This window comes from Bombina bombina, chromosome 7 (genome assembly GCF_027579735.1).
Source record: "Bombina bombina isolate aBomBom1 chromosome 7, aBomBom1.pri, whole genome shotgun sequence".
Lineage (NCBI taxonomy): Eukaryota > Metazoa > Chordata > Amphibia > Anura > Bombinatoridae > Bombina > Bombina bombina.
Window position 1 is genome coordinate 22,380,697 of NC_069505.1, and position 22,934 is coordinate 22,403,630.

At 39.4% G+C, this 22,934-nt stretch overlaps 1 protein-coding gene across 1 annotated transcript in view; it reads left to right on the forward strand.

The window, feature by feature from the left end:
- LTBP3 (latent transforming growth factor beta binding protein 3) overlaps positions 1–22,934 on the forward strand; it is a 262,324-nt gene that overhangs the window by 138,034 nt on the left and 101,356 nt on the right. Inside the window, exons 14-16 of the mRNA XM_053719982.1 lie at positions 3,351–3,479; positions 14,733–14,852; positions 14,977–15,105. Of these exons, the coding sequence (XP_053575957.1) occupies positions 3,351–3,479; positions 14,733–14,852; positions 14,977–15,105 (378 nt within the window). The remainder of the gene's footprint in view (positions 1–3,350; positions 3,480–14,732; positions 14,853–14,976; positions 15,106–22,934) is intronic.

The following is a 22,934-nucleotide window of genomic DNA, read 5'->3' on the forward strand; positions in this document are numbered from 1 at the left end:
AATGATAAAAATGAGGAAAAATATGCATTTATAGAATTCTAAAAGATCCTTGATTGGTTAACTAAGTCAGTTAGGATCAAGGGGAGGACCTAATGTAGTTTCACTGATTCAACAGTCTATGGGGCCGATTTATTAAAGTGTGGACGGGCATGATACGATGTAGCCTATCATGTCCACCGCACATGATAGGCTACTAGGAGTAAAGCTATATTGGATTTAGTGCTATCAAACAATACAGATATAATATCAAACATAGAAGTTAAAGAACATTTGGGTAACAGTGATCATAACATGGTCACATTTGAAATCTCTTTTCATATGCAGTGTTTTAAAGGCTTAACTAAGACTTTTAATTTCAAGAAAGCAAAATTCAACGATTTAAGGAAATCATTAAATAATATAAATTGGGACAATGTATTTTCTAATAAAAATACAGAGGATAAATGGATAATATTTAAAAATTTGTTAAATAAATATACATATCAATACATACCATATGGTTATAAAAATAAAAATAAAAAAAATAAGCCGTTATGGCTAAATAAAAATGTGTTAAAAGAAATTAGGAAAAAACGTAGGGCATTTAAATTATTAAAAGAAAATAGTACAGACTCAGCATACAATATTTATAAGGAATGTAACAAAGCATGCAAAAATGCAATCAAATTAGCCAAAATTGAAAATGAAAAATTAATTGCCAAGGATTCTAAGTCTAACCCTAAAAGGTTCTTTAAGTACATAAATAGCAAAAAATCTAAGAAGGATAATATTGGTACATTAAAATGTGTGGAGGGTAGCATGATAAATAATGACAGGGAAAAGGCTGAGGTACTAAACCAGTTTTTTTCTTCAGTATACACAAGAGAGGAACCATTGAATGATACTTTGGAACAGAATAGAACATGCCAGTCCATACCACTAACTGGGTTTTGTTTAGAGGATATCAGGAAAAAACTAAAAAATATTAAGGTAAATAAAACTCCAGGCCCAGATGGAATACACCCAAGGGTGTTAAGTGAACTTAGCACTGTTATAGACAAACCTTTACTCTTAATTTTTCAAGACTCATTATCCTCAGGCATGGTACCCCAGGATTGGCGTAAAGCTGATGTGGTGCCACTCTTCAAAAAGGGAAGCAGGGATGATCCAGGAAGCTATAGACCAGTTAGTCTGACATCAATAGTGGGGAAGATATTTGAAGGGATTATAAGGGATTATATTGATGAGCATATTCGTGTAAACAAGATTATGAGTTCTAATCAGCATGGCTTTAGGAGAAATAGATCATGTCAAACTAATCTAATTAGATTCTACGAGGAAGTAAGTAAAAATATAGATAAAGGGGAATCAGTTGATGTGATATACTTAGATTTTGCAAAGGCATTCGATACAGTGCCACATGAGAGTTTAATGCACAAAATTAAGGGACTGGGAATAGCTGAAAATGTTAGCTCATGGATAAATAACTGGATAAAAGATAGGGAGCAACGAGTAGCAGTAAATGGATCATACTCAGATTGGACAAAGGTAATCAGTGGCATCCCCCAGGGATCAGTACTGGGCCCTGTTCTTTTTAATATTTTTATAAATGACTTGGAGCAAGGATTAAATAGCGACATCTCTATTTTTGCAGATGATACTAAGTTAAGTAAGGTCATTAGGTCAGAGCAGGATGAACTCTCTTTGCAAAGGGATTTGCGAAAATTAGAACTATGGGCAAGTGAATGGAAAATGAGATTTAATACGGAAAAATGTAAGGTTCTACATTTTGGAAGTAAAAATAAGCAGGCTATGTATTTTTTAAATGGGACAAGACTTAGCCAAACACAGGAGGAAAGGGATTTGGGAGTAGTAATAGATAACAAGCTAAAAATGAGTGCACAATGCAGGGCAGCGGCTTCAAAGGCTAATAAGATACTAGCATGTATTAAAAGAGGCATTGATTCAAGGGAGGAAAGCATAATTCTGTCATTATATAAAGCCCTGGTAAGACCTCACCTTGAGTTTGGAGTGCAGTTCTGGGGACCGATTGCTAAAAAAGATATTGCAGAACTAGAAAAAGTTCAGAGAAGGGCCACAAAGCTAATAAGGGGATTGGAGAAATTAACCTATGAGGAGAGGCTAGCCAAACTGGGTCTGTTCTCTTTAGAAAAAAGGCGCTTGAGAGGTGACATGATTACTTTATATAAATATATTCAAGGCCCATATACAGAGATGGCAGAAGCTCTTTTTATTCCAAGAAAATTGGTTCTGACAAGAGGTCATAATTTAAGGTTGGAGGAAAGGAGATTTAATCTCCTGCAACGGAAACGTTTTTTCACTGTAAGAGCAATAAAATTGTGGAACTCATTACCAAAGGAGGTAGTGAATGCCAATACCATAGATACATTTAAAAATAGTCTGGATAAATTTCTGTATATAAACAAAATTCATGGATATGATTGCTAGTATTAAATGGGTCACATTTTAATGGGGTTATTTAAGCTTAACTGGAGCTTTTTGTAAGTATTTTAGATTTGTATAGGTTGAACTCGATGGACTTCAGTCTTTTTTCAACCTTATCTACTATGTTACTATGTTACTATGTTACATCGATAAATGCCGACAGCATACGCTGTCTGCATTTATCATTGCACAAGCAGTTCTTGTGAACTGCTTGTGCAATGCCGTCCACTGCAGATTGGCCGCCAATCGTCCGTTAGCAGGGGGTGTCAATCAGCCCGATCGTATAGGATTGGCCATATTGAAGACCGCAGCCTCAGAGGCAGCGGACAAGTTATGGAGCAGCGGTCTTTAGACCACTGCTTCATAACTGTTGTTTCCAGTGAGCATGAAGGCTCGCACGGAAACAGGGGCATCCTCCAATTGGCCGTGAATCTGCAGGGGGCCTTATTTCACCAGCAGTTCACAAGAACTGTTGGAACAATGATAAATGTGACAGCGTATGCTGTTGGCATTTATCGATGTGCAGCGGACATAATACGCTACTTTGTATCATGTCCGCTCGCACATTGATAAATATGCCCCATTATCTTATGTAAATTGGGACATTCACCTTTGCAAAATTATTTACCTTTATTATGTTTTTATTATGTATATAACCACAGTGGTGTGGTATGTCTAAGCAGACTAAATAAAGTTTTGAAACAATAGTGTGGCCTTGGTCACTCTTTAGCAATTGAATATTTATATCAATTGTTCTTTTCTGTTTCAAGTTTTTTTCATATTTTTTGTGACTGCCAGCACATTGGTTAATAATAAGATTTCTTCTTACGGCAATTTTTGGTGTGGACTTTCTATATTTTTATCTTATTATTCTGTTTGAATAACACTCTATAAATGCCCCCCAGATATTAATGAATGTCTGCACTCTGGACTGTGCGGAGACTCACGCAACTGCCTAAATTTTCCTGGATCCTATAAATGTGATTGTCAGAGGGGATACAAACTAAAGAACACAAGACCGCTTGGGTGTGAAGGTGAGAAAAACAGAACTTAGAGAGGAATTTTTAGGAACTGAATCTTGAAAAATGTCATAGTTTATTGTAACATCAAACAAGACTGCACAATTGGATGTAAAATAGGAAAGGGACTGTTTGACCCAAATATTTTTTGAAGGGGCATGAAACCCAAAAGAACATACAATTTTAAACAACTTTTCAATTTACTATTATCAAATTTGCTTTATTCTCTTGGTATCATTTTTTAAAGGGCCATGATACCCAAATATTGAAACACGTGAAAGTGATGCAGCATAGCTGTAAAAGGCTGACTAGAAAATATCACCTGAACATCTATATGTAAAAAAGAAAGATATTTTAACTTAAAATGTCCTAAGTATTCAAACCCCATTGCAAAGGACTTTAAGCAGCAAATCAGTATGTCTGTCCCGGGACAGCCAAGGGAGTGAGCCTCATGCACACTCATATTATTTCCCTATTCAGTTTAAGGAAGTTTACTATGAAATCTCATGAGATCACAGTAAAAGAGTTCACGACCTCAGCACTGCTGATGCTGATTGGCTGCAGTTCATTTCTTCATTTTTTACTTTTTTTTACCTGCATTTGGGCAGTAACTGAAAGATAACTTTTTACACCGAACTTACTCTGGTGAGCTGAGGAAGTTGTGAGGTAAAATATCTTACTTTTTTACATAGAGATGTTCAGGTGATATTTTCCTGTCAGCATTTTACAGTTATGCTGCATCAGTTTCAAGTGATTTAGCATATGAGTATTATGTCCCTTTAATGGAGCAGCAATACACTACTAGGAGCTAGCTGAATACATATGGTGAACAGATGACAAGAGACAAATGTGTGTGGTCACCAATCAGCAGCTAGCTCCCAGTAGTGCATTGCTGCATCTGAGCCTACCTATGTATGCCTTTCAACGAATGATACCAAGAAGACAAAGCAAATTTGATAATAGAAGTAAATTGGAAAGTTGTGTAAACCTGATGGTAAACTTTACATTTTTTAAAATCAGGTCCGGAATCTAAGCAATATTTTACAGGGACTTTAATTGATCACTTCTAATGAAGATGTGCTGTAACTTACTTTTTAATCTATCTGTGCCATTCTAATCCCACACGCTTCAGCCGCCAACTTCAAAACTTACTTTTTTGGTGAGCCAACGTTTTGAACTGTTCTCCAATCGGTGCTCTAGCTACAAAAAAGTGCTGTACGACTAAAGCACTGATTCAAACTGTTAGCTCACAAAAAATATGAGTTTTAAAGTGGGCACCTGGAGCACTAGGGATTAGAATGGCACATCTAGATTAAAAAGTTACAGCACATCTTCATTAGAAGTTCCTCTAAAATATTGCTTAGATTCCAGACCTGGTTTTAAAACATGTAAAGTTTAGTATCAATTTAAAGGGACCGTCTACACCAAAATTGTTATTGGTTAAAAAGATAGATAACGCCTTTGCTACCCAATTCCCAGCTTTGCACAACCAACATTGTTTTATTAAAATACTTCAAAACATTTAAACCTCTAAATTTCTGCCTGTTTCTTAGCCACTACAAACAGTCTCTTATCACATGATTTTTTTATTTGCTTTTCACAACAGGAAACTGCTAGTTCATGTGGGCCATATAGATAACATTGTGCTCACAATGGATAATAAATAAATAAAAAGTCATGTGATCAGGGGGCTGTCAGAAGATCCTTAGATACAAGTTAATCACAGAGGTAAAAAGTATATTAATATAACTGTGTTGGTTCTGCAAAACTGGGGAATGGGTAATAAAGGAATTTTATCTATCTTTTTAAACAATAACATTCTGGTGTAGACTGTCCCTTTAATTTTCACTTTACTGTCCCATTAAATATAGTTTTCGAAATGCAGGGAAGATCATATTAGCCTCTTTCAAACACATTTGTCTCAAAGATGACTTTTTTCTGGAAAAACAAGCTCAGGGTGAAGGATGGTTTGTCTGGAGTTGGTGAAGTAGTCCAATTGAAACTTTAAAATAATTGTTTTATAAGTGCTTAAAGTGATGTTTTGCTAGCAAAAGTTTGTTTGCAAATCAAGACAGGGATACACCTTATTAAATTCATGTTCCTTGTCTCTTTTGCCAGTTAATCAATCACTGCGTCGCATGTTGCAAAGATAGATAAATGTCATCACACTTAAGTATGATGGTTGGACTCTAGTCTTTCTGTGAGGAATAGGACAAACTCAGTTTTCAGAGACATTTTACAGGAAAAGCAGGAAAAATAAATAATGCATGTACATTGTAATGTTCTTTTAATTAAATATGGAGACCACGATTTTTATTTAAATGTCCCCTTAAAGACATAGGGGGGTAGTTATCAACGTGTCTACTTTTCCTGCCTTCGCCGGCCCAATACGCCCGCCTAAGCTCGCCTCACATCGCCGCCGCGGACCTGCAAAAATTCGCCTAAGTTATCAAAAAAGCTGTCAAAAAGCTGCGCACCAAGTACGGGGCGATGAGCAGCGGACTGTGAGAGTTATCACTCATCCGATCTTGCTGCTCTTCGGCTTTTTTACAGCTTTCTTGCTAGCCTGTCACTAAGCACCCACACTAACTACACTGTTCTACCCCCTATACCGGCGCCCCCGGAGCCTCCCGCAACTAAATAAAGTTACTAACCCCTAAACCGCTGCTCCTAGACCCCGCCGCAAATCTTATAAATGTATTAACCCCTAAACCGCCGCTCCTGGACACCGCTGCCACCTACATTATACCTAGTAACCCCTATCCTGCCCCCCCTATACCGTCGCCCTCTATAATAAAGTTATTAACCCCTATCCTGCTGATCCCGCACCACGCCGCAACTAAATAAATAGTTTAACCCCTAAACCGCCGCTCCCTGAACCCGCTGCAACCTATATTAAATTTATTAACCCCTATCCTGCCCCCCCTACACCGTCGCCACCTATAATAAATTTATTAACCCCTATCCTGCCCCCCACTACACCGCCGCCACTGTAATAAAATTATTAACCCCTAAACCTAAGTCTAACACTAACCCTAACACCCCCCTACCTTAATTATTAATTAAATAAATCTAAATAATATTTCTATTATGAACTAAATTAATCCTATTTAAAACTAAATACTTACCTTTAAAATAAACCCTAATATAGCTACAATATAACTCATAATTATATTGTAGCTATCTTAGGCCTAGATTTAGAGTTGGGCGGTAGCCGTCAAAACCCGCGTTAGAGGCTCCTAACGCTGGTTTTTACCGCCCGCTGGTATTTGGAGTCAGTCAGGAAAGGGTCTAACGCTCACTTTCCAGCCGCGACTTTTCCATACCGCAGATCCCCCTACGCCATTTGCGTATCCTATCTTTTCAATGGGATCTTTCTAATGCCGGTATTTAGAGTCTTGGCTGAAGTGAGCGTTAGAAATCTAACGACAAAACTCCAGCCGCAGAAAAAAGTCAGTAGTTAAGAGCTTTCTGGGCTAACGCCGGTTTATAAAGCTCTTAACTACTGTGCTCTAAAGTACACTAACACCCATAAACTACCTATGTACCCCTAAACCGAGGTCCCCCCACATCGCCGCCACTCTATTAAATTTTTTTAACCCCTAATCTGCCGCTCCGTACACCGCCGCCAGCTACGTTATCCCTATGTACCCCTAATCTGCTGCCCCTAACATCGCCGACCCCTATGTTATATTTATTAACCTACCTACAATAATTAACCCCTAATCTGCCGACCGCATCTCACCGCTACTATAATAAAGTTATTAACCCCTAATCCGCCTCACTCCCGCCTCAATAACCCTATAAGAAATAGTATTAACCCCTAATCTGCCCTCCCTAACATCGCCGACACCTAACTTCAATTATTAACCCCTAATCTGCCGACCGGAGCTCGCCGCTACTATAATAAATGTATTAACCCCTAAAGCTAAGTCTAACCCTAACCCTAACACCCCCCTAAGTTAAATATAATTTTATTCTAACGAAATAAATTAACTCTTATTAAATAAATTAATCCTATTTAAATCTAAATACTTACCTGTAAAATAAACCCTAATATAGCTACAATATAAATTATAATTATATTGTAGCTATTTTAGGATTAATATTTATTTTACCGGCAACTTTGTATTTATTTTAACCAGGTACAATAGCTATTAAATAGTTAAGCACTATTTAATAGTTACCTAGTTAAAATAATTACAAATTACCTGTAAAATAAATCCTAACCTAGGTTACAATTAAACCTAACACTACACTATCAATAAATAAATTAAATAAACTACCTACAATTATCTACAATTAAACCTAACACTACACTATCAATAAATAAATTAAATACAATACCTACAAATAAATGCAATGAAATAAACTAACTGAAGTACAAAAAATAAAAAAGAACTAAGTTACAAAAAATAAAAAAATATTTACAAACATTAGAAAAATATTTCAACAATTTTAAACTAATTACACCTACTCTAAGCCCCCTAATAAAATAACAAAGACCCCCAAAATAAAAAAATGCCCTACCCTATTCTAAATTAAAGAAGTTCAAAGCTCTTTTACCTTACCAGCCCTGAAAAGGGCCATTTGCGGGGCATGCCCCAAAAAATTCAGCTCTTTTGCCTGTAAAAAAAAACATACAATACCCCCCCCAACATTACAACCCACCACACACATACCCCTAATCTAACCCAAACCCCCCTTAAATAAACCTAACACTAAGCTCCTGAAGATCTTCCTACCTTATCTTCACCACGCCGGGTTCACTGATCGATCCAGAAGAGCTCCTCCTATCAAGCGGCATCTTCAATCTTCTTTCTTCCGGATCCATGTTTATCCCGCCGACGCGGAACATCCATCTTCACAGACGACTTCCCGATGAATGACGGTTCCTTTAAGGGACGTCATCCAAGATGGCGTCCCTCGAATTCCGATCAGCCAATCAGATTGAGCTCGCATTCTATTGGCTGTTCCGATCAGCCAATAGAATGCGAGCTCAATCTGATTGGCTGATCCAATCAGCCAATCGGATTGAACTTGATTCTGATTGGCTGATTCCATCAGCCAATCAGAATTTTCCTACCTTAATTCCGATTGGCTGATAGAATCCTATCAGCCAATCGGAATTCGAGGGACGCCATCTTGGATGACGTCCCTTAAAGGAACCGTCATTCGTCGGGAAGTCGTCGGTGAAGATGGATGTTCCGCGACGGCGGGATGAACATGGATCCGGAAGAAAGAAGATTGAAGATGCCGCTTGATAGAAGACTTCAGCCGGATCATGGACCTCTTCAGCTCCCGCTTGGATGAAGACTTCAGTCGGATCATGGACATCTTCAGCCCCCCGCTTGGGCTTGGATCAAGACATCGGAGGAGCTCTTCTGGATCGATCGGTGAACCCGGCGTGGTGAAGATAAGGTAGGAAGATCTTCAGGGGCTTAGTGTTAGGTTTATTTAAGGGGGTTTGGGTTAGATTAGGGGTATGTGGGTGGTGGGTTGTAATGTTGGGGGGGGTATTGTATGTTTTTTTTTACAGGCAAAAGAGCTGACTTTTTTGGGGCATGCCCCGCAAATGGCCCTTTTCAGGGCTGGTAAGATAAAAGAGCTTTGAACTTCTTTAATTTAGAATAGGGTAGGGCATTTTTTTTATTTTGGGGGTCTTTGTTATTTTATTAGGGGGCTTAGAGTAGGTGTAATTAGTTTAAAATTGTTGTAATATTTTTCTAATGTTTGTAAATATTTTTTTATTTTTTGTAACTTAGTTCTTTTTTATTTTTTGTACTTTAGTTAGTTTATTTAATTGTAGTTATTTGTAGGTATTGTATTTAATTTATTTATTGATAGTGTAGTGTTAGGTTTAATTGTAGATAATTGTAGGTAGTTTATTTAATTTATTTATTGATAGTGTAGTGTTAGGTTTAATTGTAACTTAGGTTAGGATTTATTTTACAGGTAATTTTGTAATTATTTTAACTATTTTAGCTATTAAATAGTTCTTAACTATTTAATAGCTATTGTACCTGGTTAAAATAAATACAAAGTTGCCTGTAAAATAAATATTAATCCTAAAATAGCTACAATATAATTATAATTTATATTGTAGCTATATTAGGGTTTATTTTACAGGTAAGTATTTAGATTTAAATAGGACTGATTTATTTAATAAGAGTTAATTTATTTCGTTAGAATAAAATTATATTTAATTTAGGGGCGTGTTAGGGTTAGGGTTAGACTTAGCTTTAGGGGTTAAAAAATGTATTATAGTAGCGGTGAGCTCCGGTCGGCAGATTAGGGGTTAATAATTGAAGTTAGGTGTCGGCGATGTTAGGGAGGGCAGATTAGGGGTTAATACTATTTCTTATAGGGATATTGAGGCGGGAGTGAGGCGGATTAGGGGTTAATAACTTTATTATAGTAGCGGTGAGATGCGGTCGGCAGATTAGGGGTTAATTATTGTAGGTAGCTGGCAGCGACGTTGTGGGGGGCAGATTAGGGGTTAATAAATATAATATAGGGGTCGGCGGTGTTAGGGGCAGCAGATTAGGGGTACATAGCTATAATGTAGGTTGCTGCAGTGTACGGAGCGGCAGATTAGGGGTTAATAATAATATGCAGGGGCGGCAGATTAGGGGTTAATAAGTGTAAGGTTAGGAGTGTTTAGACTCGGGGTACATGTTAGGGTGTTAGGTGCAGACTTAGGAAGTGTTTCCCCATAGGAAACAATGGGGCTGCGTTAGGAGTTGAACGCTGCTTTTTTGCAGGTGTTAGGTTTTCTTTCAGTTCAAACTGCCCCATTGTTTCCTATGGGGGAATCGTGCACAAGCACGTTTTTTAAGCTGGCCGCGTCCGTAAGCACCGCTGGTATCGAGAGTTGAAGTGGCGATAAATTATGCTCTACGCTCCTTTTTTGGAGCCTAACGCAGCCATTCTGTGAACTCTAAATACCAGCAGTATTTAAAAGGTGCGGCCAGAAAAAAGCACGCGTAGCTAACGCACCCCTTTGGCCGCAAAACTCTAAATCTAGGCGTTAGGATTTATTTTTATTTTACAGGTAACTTTCAATTTATTTTAACTAGGTACAATAGCTATTAAATAGTTATTAACTATTTAATAGCTTACCTAGCTAAAATAAAGAGAAATTTACCTGTAAAATAAAAACTAACCTAAGATACAATTACACCTAACACTACACTATACTTAAATAAATTATTCCTATTTAAAACTAAATACTTACCTGTAAAATAAACCCTAAGATAGCTACAATGTAATTAATAATTACATTGTAGCTATCTTAGGATTTATATTTATTTTACAAGTAACTTTGTATTTATTTTAGCTAGTTAGAATAGTTATTAAATAGTTATTAACTATTTAATAACTACCTAGCTAAAAGAAATACAAAATTACCTGTAAAATAAATCCTAACCTAAGTTACAATTAAACCTAACACTACACTATCATTAAATTAATTAAATAAATTAACTACAAATAACTACAATTAAATACAATTACATAAACTAACTAAAGTACAAAAAATAAAAAAAGCTAAGTTACAAAAAATAAAAAAAATAAGTTACAAACATTTTAAAAATATTACAACAATTTTAAGCTACTTACACCTAATCTAAGCCCCCTAATAAAATAACAACCCCCCCCCCAAAATAAAACAATGCCCTACCCTATTCTAAATTAAAAAAGTTCAAAGCTCTTTTACCTTACCAGCCCTTAAAAGGTCCTTTTGTGGGGGCATGCCCCAAAGAATTCAGCTCTTTTGCCTGTAAAAGAAAAATACAACCCCCCCCAACATTAAAATCCACCACCCACATACCCCTAATCTAACCCAAACCCCCCTTAAAATAACCTAACACTAATCCCCTGAAGATCATCCTACCTTGAGTCGTCTTCACTCAGCCGAGCAGCGATGGAACCGAAGAGGAGACCCGGAGCGGAAGAAGTTATCCTCCAAGCGGCGCTGAAGAAATCTTCCATCCGATGAAGTGATCCTCCAAGCGGCGCTGAATAAGTCTTCCATCCGGGCGATGTCATCTTCCAAGAGGCGCTGAAGAAGTCTTCTATCCGGGCGATGTCATCTTCCAAGCGGGGTCTTCAATCTTCATCCCGCCGACGCGGAACATCCTTCTTTACAGACGGACTACCGACGAATGAAGGCTCCTTTAAGGGACGTCATCCAAGATGGCGTCCCTTCAATTCCGATTGGCTGATAGGATTCTATCAGCCAATCGGAATTAAGGTAGGAAAAATCTGATTGGTTGATTGAATCAGCCAATCACATTCAAGTTCAATCCGATTGGCTGATCCAATCAGCCAATCAGATTGAGCTCACATTCTATTGGCTGTTCCGATCGGAATTGAAGGGACGCCATCTTGGATGACGTCCCTTAAAGGAGCCTTCATTCGTCGGTAGTCCGTCGGTAAAGAAGGATGTTCCGCGTCGGCGGGATGAAGATTGAAGACCCCGCTTGGAAGATGACATCGCCCGGATAGAAGACTTCTTCAGCGCCTCTTGGAAGATGACATCGCCCGGATGGAAGAATTCTTCAGCGCCGCTTGGAGGATCACTTCATCGGATGGAAGATTTCTTCAGCGCCGTTTGGAGGATAACTTCTTCCGCTCCGGGTCTCCTCTTCGGTTCCATCGCTGCTCGGCTGAGTGAAGACGACTCAAGGTAGGATGATCTTCAGGGGATTAGTGTTAGGTTATTTTAAGGGGGGTTTGGGTTAGATTAGGGGTATGTGGGTGGTGGGTTTTAATGTTGGGGGGGGGTTGTATTTTTCTTTTACAGGCAAAAGAGCTGAATTCTTTGGGGCATGCCCCACAAAAGGTCCTTTTAAGGGCTGGTAAGGTAAAAGAGCTTTGAACTTTTTTAATTTAGAATAGGGTAGGGCATTTTTTTATTTTGGGGGGGTTTGTTATTTTATTAGGGGGCTTAGATTAGGTGTAAGTAGCTTAAAATTGTTGTAATATTTTTAAAATGTTTGTAACTTATTTTTTTTTATTTTTTTGTAACTTAGCTTTTTTTATTTTTTGTACTTTAGTTAGTTTATGTAATTGCATTTAATTGTAGTTATTTGTAGTTAATTTATTAAATTAATTTAATGATAGTGTAGTGTTAGGTTTAATAGTAACTTAGGTTAGGATTTATTTTACAGGTAATTTTGTATTTCTTTTAGCTAGGTAGTTATTAAATAGTTAATAACTATTTAATAACTATTCTAACTAGCTAAAATAAATACAAAGTTACCTGTAAAATAAATATAAATCCTAAGATAGCTACAATGTAATTATTAATTGCATTGTAGCTATCTTAGGGTTTATTTTACAGGTAAGTATTTAGTTTTAAATAGGAATAATTTATTTAAGTATAGTGTAGTGTTAGGTGTAATTGTAACTTAGGTTAGTTTTTATTTTACTGGTAAATTTCTCTTTATTTTAGCTAGGTAAGCTATTAAATAGTTAATAACTATTTAATAGCTATTGTACCTAGTTAAAATAAATTGAAATTTGCCTGTAAAATAAAAATAAATTCTAACATAGCTACAATATAATTATTATTTATATTGTAGCTATATTAGGGTTTATTTTAAAGGTAAGTATTTAGTTTTAAATAGGATTAATTTAGTTCATAATAGAAATATTATTTAGATTTATTTAATTAATATTTAGGGTTAGTGTTAGACTTAGGTTTAGGGGTTAATAAATTTATTACAGTGGCAGCGGTGTAGTGGGGGGCAGGATAGGGGTTAATAAATGTATTATAGGTGGCGACGGTGTAGGGGGGGCAGATTAGGGGTTAATAAATTTAATATAGGTTGCGGCAGGGTCCGGGAGCGGCGGTTTAGGGGTTAAACTATTTATTTAGTTGCGGTGAGGTGCGGGATCGGCAGGATAGGGGTTAATAACTTTATTATAGAGGGTGGCGGTATAGGGGGGGCAGGATAGGGGTTACTAGGTATAATGTAGGTGGCAGTGGGCTCCGGGAGCGGCGGTTTAGGGGTTAATACATTTATTATAGTTGCGGTGGGCTCCGGGAGCGGCGGTTTAGGGGTTAATATGTATAGAGTAGCTTGCGGTGGGCTCCGGGAGCGGCGGTTTAGGGGGTAATAACTTTATTTAGTTGCGGCGGTGTAGGGGGGACAGATTAGTGGTGTTTAGACTCGGGGTACATGTTAGGGTGTTAGGTGTAGACAGCTCCCATAGGAATCAATGGGATATCTGGCAGCAGCGAACATGAACTTTCGCTATGGTCAGACTCCCATTGATTCCTATGGAATCTGCCACCTCCAGGGTGGCGGATTGAAAACCAGGTACGCTGGGCCGTAAAAGTGCCGAGCATACCTGCTAGTTTTTTGATAACTAGCAAAAGTAGTCAGATTGTGCCGCACTTGTGTGCGAAACATCTGTAGTGACGTAAGAATCGATCTGTGTCGGACTGAGTCCGGCGGATCGAAGTTTACGTCACAAAATTCTACTTTTGCCGGTCTCTAGCCTTTGATAACTAAGGCGAATCAGCCTCGCCACAAATACGCTACGGAATTCCAGCGTATTTGAGGTTGACGGCTTGATAACTAGGCCCCATAGGGGCCAATTTATCATAGTGCGAGCGGACATGATACAATGTAGTGTATCATGTCCACCGCACACCGATAAATGCAGACAGCATACGCTGTCGGCATTTATCATTGCACAAGCAGTTCTGGTGAACTGCTTGCGCAATGGCGCCCTCTGCATATTCGCAGCCAATCGGCCGCTAGCAGGGGGTGTCAATCAACCCGATCATATTCAATGGGGTTGATTTCTGTCCGCTGCCTCGGAGTAGGCGGACAAGTTATGGAGCGGCGGTCTTTAGACCGCTGCTTCATAACTTCTGTTTCCAGCGAGCCTGAAGGCTCACCGGAAACAAGGGGCACCAAGCCCATTCAGAGCTTGATAATTCGGCCCCATGAAGCTTCAATATGAAATGCTCTAATGTGTTGGAACATTTTCCTATTGCTCTATTATTTGCCTATAACTACGTGTTTCACACCTGCAAAGTCAAATCTGTAGTGGCAATACTGCCGGTATTAGCGGCTACTTGTATATGCTACTAGTGATTAGCTCACCAAAGCATGGGCTGGCAGTGCATTGTCTTTATGGCAGCTTCAGACCCCTTTAAACAATACAAGTTTTGATGTAGATACTTTGATCATTTTTTTTGTAATTTTTAAGAGTGTGACTTTCTCATTTCTAGTTGTACTTGCTTTGTAGATATTAATGAGTGTTTGCTGCCTCTGGCCTGCGTGGGGGGACAATGTATCAATACCCTGGGCTCCTACCAATGTGTGTGCCCACAAGGATATAGACTACACAACCAGCATATATGTCAAGGTAACTCTGCTTGTTTCAATCCTATTGCAACTGGTGATCTGTCCATACTCAAACTATTTTTTTATTTTCCCATTTAGTAGATATCTAATTTACTCTCTCTTTATGTCAACCATTGTCTCCTCAGATATAGACGAATGCTCACTTGGTCCCGAGCTCTGTTACCCGCACGGTACATGCGAGAATGTTGAAGGTTCATATGTGTGTATTTGCGATAAAGGATACATAGCAAGTGAGGACCGCAAGAGATGTGAGGGTGAGTGTCAGAAGTGGGATCCTTTATTAGTTTATCTCCCGGATGTATCATATTGGTGCTCTTCTTCCATCTCTTTTTTATCTCTTATTTCCCTTTTCTGTATTTTTATTGGATACAACCAGTTTTCTATATAAGCTCAGTTTGTCAGTACTTTATCATTTTGCCTCACCGATATATTATGTAATATGATAGCCCACTCCCATTAAGAGAACCCCAATCAAGCAAATCCTAACAATAAACTTATAACACATGAGCCTATGGTATATTTATGGCTTTGTGCTTTCCTTTCTTCTAATCTTATGACCTAAAAGGTTCAAAGTGGAGTGTGTCATATTTTAGTTGATTAGATTAAGTCTTGTGTCCACCACAAGGCCAAAACCCCCACAGAAAAGCTTTTTAGAATCTGCTAGAGTATAGATACAAGGTCCCCATCTGTTATGCATGTCTTGGCTGTAAAACAAATGTTGGTCTAGAGTAGCTTTCACATACTAAGGAGAGTACACCGACCATAGCCCTTGAATATGCCTCAGCACATGACCCAGCAACAGTGTGTAGTTGGAGTATGGAGATCTTGAAGTACAGGCAATACCAGGTACAGCGTCCCAGTAAGGATATTACAATGGTCATTTGACCATTTCCATTCCACACTTTTTTAAAGATATGTTTTAAGTTATAAATGTATTTCTTCTGACCTGCTTTATTGCTATTATATGTGGAGACTGAGGACTCCATGGGGCCTATCTATCAAGCTCTGAATGGAGCTTGTGAGCCTGTGTTTCTGGCGAGTCTTCAGACTCGCCACAAACAGCAGTTATGAAGCAGCGGTCACAAAGACAGGAATCGCCGGAATTCAAACCGATCGAGTACGATCAGGGTAATTGACACCCCCTGCTGGTGGCCGATTGGCCGCGAGTCTGCAGGGGGCGGCGTTGCCCCAGCAGCTCACAAGAGCTGCTGGTGCAATGCTGAATACGGAGAGCGTATTGCTCTCCGCATTCAGCGATGTCTGTCGGACCTGATCCGCACTGTCGGATCAGGTCCGACAGACATTTAATAAATATGCCTCATAGTCAACACCAGTACTTTGGATAGTGACTCTGAGCTATTGGATGTGTACCGTAGTATATTTCAGCCATTCGCATACTTGCCTCTTGCTGGGAAGTCACAGAGGTAATTATAGTATCAGTCAACAGTGGCTTGGGCTTCATATAACTGTATCAGACGGAAAGGGGAGGCGATTTGTGCAACAACTCTCTTTAGCCTCTGGTTGGAGGATGACCGCAAGACAAGTATGATTCTACACTTATTTTTCACTATTAAGTGGATTATTATGAAGATTTAATGTTTGCTTATTAATCTCGCTGTTGGCTGATGGCTGCTTTGTGTGACCATATTGGCTTGCAATTACAATGAACAGCCCCAGTAATAGAGAACGTCTTAACCTAATTCATCTGGGCACACAAATAGCAAAAATAAATTAAGTAGGATTTATTTAATTCAGCAAGAGACCTAAGAGTACATAGCAGATATGTAGGTAGGGTCATAAAAGTTTAGAAGCGTGCACTCTATGGCCTAGATTTAGAGTTGGGCGGTAGCCCTCAAAACCAGCGTTAGAGGCTCCTAACGCTGGTTTTAGGCTACCTCCGGTATTTGGAGTCACTCAAAAAAGGGTCTAACGCTCACTTTTCAGCCGCGACTTTTCCATACCGCAGATCCCCTTACGTAAATTGCGTATCCTATCTTTTCAATGGTATTTTTCTAACTCCGGTATTTAGAGTCGTGTCTGAAGTGAGCGTTAGAAATCTAACGACAAAACTCTAGACGCAGAAAAAAGTCAGTAGTTAAGAGCTTTCTGGGCTAACGCCGGTTCATAAAGCTCTTAACTACTGTGCTCTAAAGTACACTAACACCCATAAACTACCTATGTACCCCTAAACCGAGGTCCCCCCACATCGCCGCAACTCGATTACATTTTTTTAACCCCTAATCTGCCGACCGCCACCTACGTTATCCTTATGTACCCCTAATCTGCTGCCCCTAACACCGCCGACCCCTATATTATATTTATTAACCCCTAATCTGCCCCCCACAACATCGCCGCCAGCTACCTACACTTATTAACCCCTAATCTGCAGTCCGCACGCCGCCGCCAGCTACATTATCCCTATGTACCCCTAATCTGCTGCCCTAACATCGCCGACCCCTATATTATATTTATTAACCCCTAACCGCCCCCCACAACGTCGCCGCCACCTACCTACAATAATTAACCCCTAATCTGCCGACCGCAAAGAGCCGCCAGCTACATTATAGCTATGTACCCCTAATCTGCTGCCCATAACACCGCCGACCCCTATATTATATTTATTAACCCCTAACCTGCCCTCCCTAACATTGCCGACACCTAACTTCAATTATTAACCCCTAATCTGCCGACCGAATCTCGCCGCTATTCTAATAAATGTATTAACCCCTAAAGCTAAGTCTAACCCTAACACTAACACCCCCCTAAGTTAAATATAATTTTAATCTAACGAAATTAATTAACTCTTATTAAATAAATTATTCCTATTTAAAGCTAAATACTTACCTGTAAAATAAATCCTAATATAGCTACAACATAAATTATAATTATATTATAGCTATTTTAGGATTAATATTTATTTTACAGGTAACTTTGTATTTATTTTAACCAGGTACAATAGCTATTAAATAGTTAAGAACTATTTAATAGCTAAAATAGTTAAAATAATTACAAATTTACCTGTAAAATAAATCCTAACCTAAGTTACAATTAAACCTAACACTACACTATCAATAAATAAATTAAATACAATACCTACAAATAACTACAATGAAATAAACTAACTAAGTTACAAAAAATAAAAAAATATTTACAAACATAAGAAATATATTACAACAATTTTAAACTAATTACACCTACTCTAAGCCCCCTAATAAAATAACAAAGCCCCCCAAAATAAAAAAATGCCCTACCCTATTCTAAATTACTAAAGTTCAAAGCTCTTTTACCTTACCAGCCCTGAACAGGGCCCTTTGCGGGGCATGCCCCAAGAAGTTCAGCTCTTTTGCCTGTAAAAAAAAACATACAATACCCCCCCCAACATTACAACCCACCACCCACATACCCCTAATCTAACCCAAACCCCCCTTAAATAAACCTAACACTAAGCCCCTGAAGATCATCCTACCTTGTCTTCACCTCACCGGGTATTACACCGATCCGTCCTGGCTCCGATATCTTCATCCAACCCAAGCGGGGGCTAGACATCCACTGAAGAGGTCCAGAAGAGGCTCCAAAGTCTTCATCCTATCCGGGAAGAAGAGTAGATCCGGACCGGCAACCATCATCTTCCAAGCGGCATCTTCTATCTTCATCCGATGAGGACCGGCTCCATCCTGAAGACCTCCACCGCGGACCCATCTTCATCCGGCGACGTCCAACTGAAGAATGACGGTTCCTTTAAGGGACGTCATCCAAGATGGCGTCCCTCAAATTCCGATTGGCTGATAGGATTCTATCAGCCAATCGGAATTAAGGTAGGAATATTCTGATTGGCTGATGGAATCAGCCAATCAGAATTAAGATCAATCCGATTGGCATTAAGATCAATCCGATTGGCTGATCCAATCAGCCAATCAGATTGAGCTCGCATTCTATTGGCTGATCGGAACAGCCAATAGAATGCGAGCTCAATCTGATTGGCTGATTGGATCAGCCAATCGGATTGAACTTGATTCTGATTGGCTGATTCCATCAGCCAATCAGAATATTCCTACCTTAATTCCGATTGGCTGATAGAATCCTATCAGCCAATCGGAATTCGAGGGACGCCATCTTGGATGACGTCCCTTAAAGGAACCGTCATTCTTCAGTTGGACGTCGCCGGATGAAGATGGGTCCGCGGTGGAGGTCTTCAGGATGGAGCCGGTCCTCATCGGATGAAGATAGAAGATGCCGCTTGGAAGATGATGGTTGCCGGTCCGGATCTACTCTTCTTCCCGGATAGGATGAAGACTTTGGAGCCTCTTCTGGACCTCTTCAGCCGCCGGAAGATGGATGTCTAGCCCCCGCTTGGGTTGGATGAAGATTTTGGAGCCAGGACGGATCGGTGAACCTGGTATGGTGAAGACAAGGTAGGATTATCTTCAGGGGCTTAGTGTTAGGTTTATTTAAGGGGGGTTTGGGTTAGATTAGGGGTATGTGGGTGGTGGGTTGTAATGTTGGGGGGGGTATTGTATGTTTTTTTTTACAGGCAAAAGAGCTGAACTTCTTGGGGCATGCCCCGCAAAGGGCCCTGTTCCGGGCTGGTAAGGTAAAAGAGCTTTGAACTTTAGTAATTTAGAATAGGGTAGGGCATTTTTTATTTTGGGGGGCTTTGTTATTTTATTAGGGGGCTTAGAGTAGGTGTAATTAGTTTAAAATTGTTGTAAGATTTTCCTTATGTTTGTAAATATTTTTTTATTTTTTGTAACTTAGTTCTTTTTTATTTTTTGTACTTTAGTTAGTTTATTTCATTGTAGTTATTTGTAGATATTGTATTTAATTAATGTATTGATAGTGTAGTGTTAGGTTTAATTGTAGGTAATTGTAGATATTTTATTTAATTAATTTAATGATAGTGTAGTGTTAGGTTTAATTGTAACTTAGGTTAGGATTTATTTTACAGGTAATTTTGTTATTATTTTAACTAGGTAACTATTAAATAGTTCTTAACTATTTAATAGCTATTGTACCTGGTTAAAATAATTACAAAGTTACCTGTAAAATAAATATTAATCCTAAAATAGCTATAATATAATTATAATTTATAGTGTAGCTATATTAGGATTTATTTTACAGGTAAGTATTTAGCTTTAAATAGGAATAATTTATTTAATAAGAGATAATTAATTTCGTTAGATGTAAATTATATTTAATTTAGGGGGGTGTTAGTGTTAGGGTTAGACTTAGCTTTAGGGGTTAATCCATTTATTAGAATAGCGGTGAGCTCCAGTCGGCAGATTAGGGGTTAATAATTGAAGTTAGGTGTCGGCGATGTTAGGGAGGGCAGATTAGGGGTTAATACTATTTATTATAGGGTTAGTGAGGCGGATTAGGGGTTAATAACTTTATTATAGTAGCGCTCAGGTCCGGTCAGCAGATTAGGGGTTAATAAGTGTAGGCAGGTGGAGGCGACGTTGTGGGGGGCAGATTAGGGGTTAATAAATATAATATAGGGGTCGGCGATGTTAGGGCAGCAGATTAGGGGTACATAGGGATAATGTAAGTAGCGGCGGTTTACGGAGCGGCAGATTAGGGGTTAATAATAATATGCAGGGGTCAGCGATAGCGGGGGCGGCAGATTAGGGGTTAATAAGTGTAAGGTTAGGGGTGTTTAGACTCGGGGTACATGTTAGAGTGTTAGGTGCAGACTTAGGAAGTGTTTCCGCATAGCAAACAATGGGGCTGCGTTAGGAGCTGAACGCGGCTTTTTTGCAGGTGTTAGGTTTTTTTTCAGCTCAAACAGCCCCATTGTTTCCTATGGGGGAATCGTGCACGAGCACGTTTTTGAGGCTGGCCGCGTCCGTAAGCAACTCTGGTATCGAGAGTTGAAGCTGCGTTAAAACATAATTTATGCTTACCTGATAAATTCCTTTCTTCTGTAGTGTGATCAGTCCACGGGTCATCATTACTTCTGGGATATTACTCCTCCCCAACAGGAAGTGCAAGAGGATTCACCCAGCAGAGCTGCATATAGCTCCTCCCCTCTACATCACTCCCAGTCATTCGACCAAGGACCAACGAGAAAGGAAAAGCCAAGGGTGAAGTGGTGACTGGAGTATAAATTAAAAAATATTTACCTGCCTTAAAAACAGGGCGTGCCGTGGACTGATCACACTACAGAAGAAAGGAATTTATCAGGTAAGCATAAATTATGTTTTCTTCTGTTAAGTGTGATCAGTCCACGGGTCATCATTACTTCTGGGATACCAATACCAAAGCAAAAGTACACGGATGACGGGAGGGATAGGCAGGCTCTTTATACAGAAGGAACCACTGCCTGAAGAACCTTTCTCCCAAAAATAGCCTCCGATGAAGCAAAAGTGTCAAATTTGTAAAATTTGGAAAAAGTATGAAGCGAAGACCAAGTTGCAGCCTTGCAAATCTGTTCAACAGAGGCCTCATTCTTGAAGGCCCAAGTGGAAGCCACAGCTCTAGTAGAATGAGCTGTAATTCTTTCAGGAGGCTGCTGTCCAGCAGTCTCATAAGCTAAACGAATTATGCTACGAAGCCAAAAAGAAAGAGAGGTAGCGGAAGCTTTTTGACCTCTCCTCTGCCCAGAGTAAATGACAAACAGAGAAGACGTTTGTCGAAATTCCATAGTTGCCTGTAAGTAAAATTTTAGAGCACGGACTACATCCAGGTTGTGCAGTAGGCGTTCCTTCTTTGAAGAAGGATTTGGGCATAAAGAAGGAACAACAATCTCTTGATTGATATTCCTGTTAGTAACTACCTTAGGTAAGAACCCAGGTTTAGTACGCAGGACTACCTTATCCGAATGAAAAATCAAATAAGGAGAATCACAATGTAAGGCTGATAATTCAGAGACTCTTCGAGCCGAGGAAATAGCCATTAAAAATAGAACTTTCCAAGATAACAACTTTATATCAATGGAATGAAGGGGTTCAAACGGAACGCCCTGAAAAACATTAAGAACAGGGTTTAAACTCCATGGTGGAGCAACAGTTTTAAACACAGGCTTAATCCTGGTCAAAGCCTGACAAAAAGCCTGGACGTCAGGAACTTCTGACAGACGTTTGTGTAACAGAATGGACAGAGCTGAAATCTGTCCCTTTAATGAACTAGCAGATAAACCCTTTTCTAAACCTTCTTGTAGAAAAGACAATATCCTAGGAATCCTAACCTTACTCCAAGAGTAACCTTTGGATTCACACCAATATAGGTATTTACGCCATATCTTATGGTAAATCTTTCTGGTAACAGGTTTCCTAGCCTGTATTAAGGTATCAATAACTGACTCAGAAAACCCACGTCTTGATAAAATCAAGCGTTCAATTTCCAAGCAGTCAGCTTCAGAGAAGTTAGATTTTGATGTTTGAAGGGACCCTGTATCAGAAGGTCCTGTTTCAGAGGTAGAGACCAAGGTGGACAGGATGACATGTCCACCAGGTCTGCATACCAAGTCCTGCGTGGCCACGCAGGTGCTATTAGAATCACTGATGCTCTCTCTTGTTTGATTCTGGCAATCAATCGCGGAAGCAACGGGAAGGGTGGAAACACGTAAGCCATCCTGAAGTCCCAAGGTGCTGTCAGAGCATCTATCAGGACTGCTCCTGGATCCCTGGATCTGGACCCGTAACGAGGAAGCTTGGCGTTCTGTCGAGACGCCATGAGATCTATCTCTGGTTTGCCCCAACGTCGAAGTATTTGGGCAAAGACCTCCGGATGAAGTTCCCACTCCCCCGGATGAAAAGTCTGACGACTTAAGAAATCCGCCTCCCAGTTCTCCACTCCCGGGATGTGGATTGCTGACAGGTGGCAAGAGTGAGACTCTGCCCAGAGAATTATCTTGATACTACCATCATAGCTAGGGAGCTTCTTGTCCCTCCCTGATGGTTGATGTAAGCTACAGTCGTGATGTTGTCCGACTGAAACCTGATGAACCCCCGAGTTGTCAACTGGGGCCAAGCCAGGAGGGCATTGAGAACTGCTCTCAATTCCAGAATGTTTATTGGCAGGAGACTCTCCTCCTGACTCCATTGTCCCTGAGCCTTCAGAGAATTCCAGACGGCACCCCAACCTA